Raw genomic sequence first — 7450 nt, forward strand, 5'->3', positions numbered from 1 at the left:
CAAGGATAAAGGCACACAGTTCCATAAGCATCACACAGGCCCAATCACTCAGCCACCACCACTCCCCATAGGACCTTTCTTGGTGGACACTCTCTGCAAACGTGTCTTCCTCTGTCTGCTCACCATGGGGACTACCATTAGCAAAACCGATGAGCCAGCTTTGAAGGCCCTGAAGTACATGCTTAAAAGTAGAGGACTCGAAATCTCCGACACCCAGGCCATCAAAGTCTGGGGGGCTATTACCAGATTGATCCAATGGATAGATTCGGCCAACCTATTCTCATGGGATACCTGGGATAGGGTCCAAACTCTAGCTAGAAAAAGGGAAATCCAGGATGGAGAGGAGCCACCCTTGGGGTTCTACCCCACAATCTCCGCCCTTAAGACCTGTTTCACCCCCGAAAAGGGACAGGTAAACGAGGGAGAGGTTACCACCCATAACGCTGAAAAGCAATGGGAACAATTTGATGATGAGTGGGCCACCATAAATTTCGAGGAGAAAGAGAGGGGACCAACTATAGCCAATAACTTATGGCCTCCCTTGGGGAATGAAAAGAAGTCCAACCAAACTGAAGATTTCCCCAGTGCCTGCCCCCAGTGTCCTGGAGGCCCAAGCTCATAAGTCCAATCTGTACCCCCCCTCTGCTGCCCCCTCTCAAAGGGGGGCTCGATAATGTTCCCCCATGGAGATTAGGGGAATCCTTATGGAAAGGGAGGACCTACCCTGAAGACCCTTGGGGGACACCATCACCATTTAATACAGACTCAATACAGGCCTTCTCCGTAAATGTAAACCCCGGGGGGAACAAGCCAGCGGCCTGATACCCTTGGGAAGCCCAAGACCTAAAAGAGCTCAAGAAGGAGGTAGCAGAAGATGGCCCCAATTCTCCATGGGCAGAGACTATTCTCCAGGGTCTAGCTCATCAGCCTTGCACGACCCAAGATTGGAAAATGCTATGTAAGGCGGTACTCCCCAGTAACACCTACATTAAGTGCTGTGCTTTTTTCAAGGAGGAATGTCATGCCCAAGCGGAAAGAAACCAAGCTGCTAACCCTGTCATCCCTGTAACTTTCGGGATGTTATCCGGGATGGCAGATCAATGGAGCACGGGACCCCAAAATGCCACTATCCCTGCTCCTTATACAGATCAGGTGCGGGCCATATGCCTAGCCACCTGGAGAAAATTAGCTGAAGGTCCCAGCGAACCCCCCATATCCGGCATTACCCAAAAAAATAACGAGGACCTCTCCACCTTCATAGAGTGGAAAAAAGCATGCAAAGAAAATTCTCCCCAGGTCCCTTAAGAGATCAATTTGTCAAAATGCTGGTATGGGAAGGGATGAATTCCGACCACAAGGTGGCCTGCACAGGGCAGAAAGATCGATCCATGGAACGATGGGTAGTAGCCACCAAGGATATTGGGACACAGCACCACCAAACTCAAGCAATGGTGGCTGCGATGGAGGCTCAAACCAAGGTGATAGCTGACGCTTTCGCTTCTGACTTCAGCAGGGTGTCCATGGCCCAAGGTGCCTCCCCTGAAGGGACCCTCAAAAATAAAAAAACAGGCAATTGTTTTCAACGTGGAAAGGAAGGGCACTTTAAAAAGGACTGCCCCCTGAGGCCAGGGAGAATTGGAAATAGAGGGCCAGCTACAACCCCCTGTCCGCGTTGTAAAAAGGGATACCACTGGAAAATAGATTGTAGGTCCAAATTTGATAAAGACGGGAAACCTTTAAACTAAATGAGGGGCACTCCCCAGCCCCGTCATTCCAAGGGGAAGCCCCAAGCCCTCCTCCTGGGGTATGCCAGCCTGAGGTTACTGAACTCTCCCAAGAGACATCTGATAGATTAGAAAAGCCCTTCCCCGGGTGCAATTCTACCAGAAGGCCCCCTTACCAACTAATGGGCATTAATAAGCCCCAACCTACCAGGCAAGAGATCAAATGGACTGTCCCTATAGTACTGGGGTTGAGACCAAAGATGGATATAACAATAGGAGGAAAAAGATTTAGATGTCTAGTAGACACCGGGGCAGACAGAACTATACTGAGGCAAGAAGAGGTTCCTCCCACGTGGCCCATGGCCGAGGGACCTCAACTAGCGGGTGTCGGGGGCGTTACATCCTCCAAGGAATCCTCCAATTGACTCAAATGGGAGGATCCTGATGGCTCCGAGGGCCTAGTCAAGCCCCTAATTGCCAAGGACTCAATGCCAACATATTAGGGCAAGACATTCTAGGGCAAGCCGACGCCTATATAACCACTGATTATCAGGGTTTTTACTATACACACTCCAACAGGCACAGGATCTCCACAACCTAACCCATATCAATTGGAGCGGCCTACACCAAAGGTTCCCACAAATACCTATCAAGGATCTAAAGAGGATCATACATACCTGCCAGTCCTGTATCCCATTCTTGAAGGTTTCTCCATTACAATCACCAGCGGTTAACCCTCGAGGACTAAAACCTAACCTAATATGGCAAGCAGATGTCACTCACTACGCCCCCTTTGGTAAACTAAAATATATCTTTGTATCTGTAGATACATATTCCCATGCCTGCTGGGCCACCGCCCATACAGGAGAGAAGGCACAACATGCCAAGAGTCACTTTCTCCAGTGTTTTGCTACTCTGGGTCTCCCAGCCCAAATAAAAACAGATAATGGCCCTTGCTTCGTAAGCAACTATTTGCAATATTTTTTTAAACAATGGAACATCCAACACACTACAGGTATACCCCATAATCCTCAAGGACTGGCTATAATAGAACGCCAAAACAAAACTTTAAAGCTGCAACTACAAAAACAAAAAGGGGGAATAAACCCTCATCAGCAGTTAGGATTAGCCCTTTTTACTTTAAATATTTAAATTTTTCAAAAAATGAACCACTCACTCCATTGCAGAGACACTGGTCCAACCAAGAGCCAAGACCAGCGATAACAGTTAGATGGAAAGATCCCCTTACAAGGTTATGGAGAGGGCCAGACCCACTCTTAACATCAGGAAGAGGGTTTGGATGTGTGTTTCCCACAGGGGAAACAAGACCCATCTGGATACCAGCAAGGAATCTTAAATATCTACAGGATAACCACCAATCAGCCCAAGAACCATGAAAGTTCATGAGGCCGCCTTCTACTTTTGATCTGTCACAGTTTGGCAACTAAGAGCCCTTGTCAAAGGCTTAGATGAACTCTCCCCTTGCCACCTGCAAATCCCAGGATCATCGGCCTAACTGCAACCTGTCCTCGGACCCCATAGCTGATTTCACGCGGACAACCAAATGACCATTGAGTTTGTATTAGCTGCACTGTTAGGTGTGCTCTTTGCTATAGGCCTTGCATCTGTTGCCCCAGAGGAGTGGCCTCCTGCACTCCACTTCTCTCTGGCGCTGGGATATCTTGCCTGTTGCGGCTTACTATCAATAGCTTATTCCTTTGTGACGACCTGTCACTCGCGCCTTCTGACCTGCCCACTGGCATAACGGTTTAGCCATGATCTTCTTGTGCCTCACCCTGATGGCACTCCCCGGGCTTTTAGACACTGCTTCCTGTCCCTGCTCAGAAATTATAGCTATGTCCATTCCTCATGCTACCGCATGACCCCTACGCCATGCACCATGCACATCAACAACAAACAGACCAAGTCCTTACTACTGTTAACGTGCAAAATACAGGGAGCCAAACAAGCAACTGCTATAAGCCAAATGGGAGAAACATATGTTTTTACCCCCGCACTTACACTGGATACTCAGATGGAGGTGGGATACAAGATACTAACAGACATAAGGCACAACAGCAATACATAAATAATATACTCAACTAAAGGCGACTCCTGAACCTTCCAAATGCATAGACCTACTCACTCAGCTGAGGCCTCTCCTGCACCCTCCCCCCCCCCAACGATCTACACATCACCTGCCTCCTCAACTCCTCCTTCCAATTTTTTCAGAGTTCACAAAAAAAGCCCTCCGAGGCATGTTGGATATGCATGTCACTAACCCCCTCACCGCATATTGCAGTCCCTTTGCCTGACACCTGGGTATTAGCAGGCAATTACACTCTCAAAACCAACAATACCACCGAAAGTATCATGCAGCTTATTGGGCCAGTCGCTGACGATGTCTTGCTTGCCGCCTCTTCAAATCTAACTTGCCTTCTTAATACCTCATCCCCTAATGCTTCCTATTATAACGACACCCACTCTTGCACCTCATGGGCCCCATGGAATAGTACAAGCAACTGCACCAGACCTGGGATCTTTCTCCTCTGTGGGACTTATGCCTATTCCTGCCTCCCTCCGGACCCTACAGGGTGCATCTTGGTTTTCTTAGCCTCAGGACTAACCATCAATGAAGGGAATATGGATCAGATCTTTGACCATCATGAGGGGTCACCAACAAAGCCTCCTCACAGAGGACGGCAGGCTATCGTTGGGGACGGCATAGCGACGGCCCTAGGTGCTGGGACCCGGGGCATTTCAACTTCTGATCATTTTTATTACAAATTGTTTCAGGAACTTAATGAAGACATGGAACAAGTGGTAGAGTCCCTTGTATCCGTCCAGAGACAGATTAATTCACCGGCCACAGTAGCCCTACCAAATAGACGGGCCCTTGACCTCATCACTGCGGAAAAGGGGGGAACCTGTCTCTTCTTGGGGGAAGACTGTTGTTACTTTGTTAATGAAACGGGCACAGTCCAGGGAAAAGTAAAAGAGTTAAGAGATAGAATTGAACGCCGGAAGAAAGAATTGCAAAACTTTTACAACCCCCAAGGCCTATGGCATCAGTTCCTCCCCTGGCTGCTCCCCTTCCTGGGACCAATAATGATCATTGTTATACTCCTTTTAGTTGGACCCTGTCTTGTCAGCCTTTTCCAGAAGTTCCTGCAGGAGCGGATTCAGACCATTTCCCGGGAACAAGTGAAGACCATTCTCCTCGCTCAGATACGGGGGACAGACCCAAAGTCCCGAAAGACCCCTGACTACCATCTGCCAATAGGTTACAAGCCTAAGATGGGGGGCACTCAAGCTGCCCCAACGAGCCAATCTACTCGCTTAGGACATAAAGGGCCCAAAAACCTCAACACACGATGGGTCTAGGGTCCAATGGCACTTACACAAGGTCCTTTACTAGTCCTGCCCCTGTCCGATACAATATACCTCCACCCAATGTCATCCCAAAGGTCGATTATAGGCCAAGCCCCGCGTCACAAAGCCTGAGTCCGGCCAGCCCTCCAAAAGACCTTCAGCCAGGTCTTAAGCCTCCAGGGCCTGTGCTTGACTGGATAGCCAATGAAGGGTAAGATCCCCAGAGGGGGGCAACCTAAGCCAGGCACAGTCCCTGAGTCTCTGGCGAGGCCATGCGGGTGGCCCCCGATGGCTCCCAAGAAAGACCCCACAAACAAATAAATAAAAAAGGGGGATATATAGGGCGCATGGCTGAGAAAGGACACATGACGAAGGTGCACCCATAAAGATGGCGCCTGACAGATGTCAGGAGGGCGCGGCCTTAGATAATCACAAAAATTTGTGATTGGCCCCTGAACACTTCCCCTTATGTGAACAGTGCGTGATCACCCTAGACCTCCATTGTGACGCCAGCGCGTGATAACCTGGCCCTTAACATGATTGGAGCAGACCACGGAAAGCCCCTTGCAAAACCCCCACGCTTGCCTTTATATACGGAGAGTTTGTAACAATAAAGCGGAACTGCCTTGACAGAACCCCCACCACGTCTGAGTGTCCTTCTCTGGGCGAGGAGGGCTGCGGGGTGGGTGGCCAGCTCACCTTCCCCCTGGGGTTTCCTCCCCACCGCTCTGGCCTGGGGAGGCAAAACGGGCTCCACATCTGAGGCCGAGGACTTGCCGACGCCTTGCTCTCACCCGCGGTGCCGCTGGGGGAGAAACAAGAGGACCCTACAGTTCTTCATATTTTATTGGTTATATTTTAAAATTTCTACTCCTTTACAGAGTCTTTTCATGTTATTAGTAGATAAAACATTTAAAATGTGCAAACTCTCCCCCCAGTTTTGTGCTCAAGCCACTGAGTTCCCCGTTCCAGAAGAAATCAATGCCGTCAAGTTGTGCTATATTATCCCAGAGATACAGTATGCATATGAAAGCATGCAAGATTAAATATATCTTTTAATACCAATAGGTGCCTACTTGGAGATCATTCTGCAACATTTCTTGAATGAGCTGACTCGTTTACTGCAGTAGTTGCTTTGTGTTACGCTGTTTCCCTGTACCATGACTGATTGAACTAGGCCTTTTTCCATAATCATTTACGTTGTTTCAAATAATTTGTTTCATGTATGCTGCAATGAACATTCTCCTTCATACTTCTTTGTACATCTGTGTCAGTAATCTGAATGATGGATTTCTAAAAGTGGAATCACTGGGTAACAGAGCCTGTATATTGCAACGTTTAACAGATATTGCTAAAAGGAACCTTGTGCCTCTGTCTCCAACATGGAGTGATGGGAAATCTTTTTTGGACTGTGTTTATCTGAAGGGTGGAAAATGAAATCTCATTGTGGTTTCAATTTGTACTTATTTTCATATGAGTAAGGGGAAGCACATTTTCTTTTAAAATGTTATGCATTTAAGACACTTGCGCTTTTTTTTTTCCTGTGAACCCTCTGATCGTATTCTTTGTCCATCCTGCTACAGGGTTAATGGTCTTTGTAACTGATTTGAAGGAATATTTTCTATAATAATGAAATCATTGCTTTCAAATAGGTCTCAAATACTTTTCCCAAGTGTGTAAACTGACTTTGCCTTGGTTGTTTGTATATGTGTCAGGCATTTAAATAGATTATTACTAATCCTCAAGAATCTTGACTTTATTCATTCTCATGTATGATTGGGAAAACTACAGATCAGAAAGGGTTAAAGACTTCTAAATATTATCCAGCTAATAAGTGGAGGCTGGAGAGGGCTGAGTGCAGATTCTGTGACTTGAAAACCCACATTCTTCCCGCCACATCCCATAACCTCTCTTGGTGACATCATTGTCCTTATTGTATCATGAAGCTGAGTGAATCCTCTAGGTCCACTGAGCTAGTGGGGATCGTGTGGTTAAGCAGCTCTTGCTGACTGAATTACAGATTTCAGCTGAATTAGCTGGACAGTGGCACGTGTAAGGTGCACGGCCTCCGAGTGTACATGCCTGACTATTCCTCCAAATGTGCTCTCACCTCTGGGCCTTTGCAGATGCTGTTCCCTCTGCTTGGTTCACTTTCCACTGTCCCAATCCCAGTTACCCCTCCAAGTTTCCTGTTGCTGGAAGTCTTACCTAAGTGCACCACAAGAGGCAAGTCTATGTCCATCATGGCATAAGTTTTATGATGTCCTATTGCCAAGGTCCGTCTAGTCAAGGCTATGGTTTTTCCAGTGGTCATGTATGGATGTGAGAGTTGGACTGTGAAGAAAGCTGATTGC

At 47.7% G+C, this 7450-nt stretch overlaps 1 protein-coding gene across 1 annotated transcript; it reads left to right on the forward strand.

Moving 5' to 3' along the window:
- The first annotated feature begins 1340 nt into the window (after positions 1-1340).
- On the forward strand, positions 1341-5108 carry LOC148774578 (syncytin-1-like). Its single transcript, XM_088829720.1, has 2 exons — positions 1341-1530; positions 4318-5108. Exons 1-2 carry the CDS (start codon positions 1341-1343, stop codon positions 5106-5108), a joined length of 981 nt encoding a protein of 326 aa, XP_088685846.1.
- The last annotated feature ends 2342 nt before the right edge of the window (positions 5109-7450 follow it).

The sequence above is a fragment of the Moschus berezovskii genome, chromosome 21 (assembly GCF_049115385.1).
Source record: "Moschus berezovskii isolate FMDL1 chromosome 21, NW_MosBer_1.0, whole genome shotgun sequence".
NCBI classification, from domain to species: Eukaryota; Metazoa; Chordata; class Mammalia; order Artiodactyla; family Moschidae; genus Moschus; species Moschus berezovskii.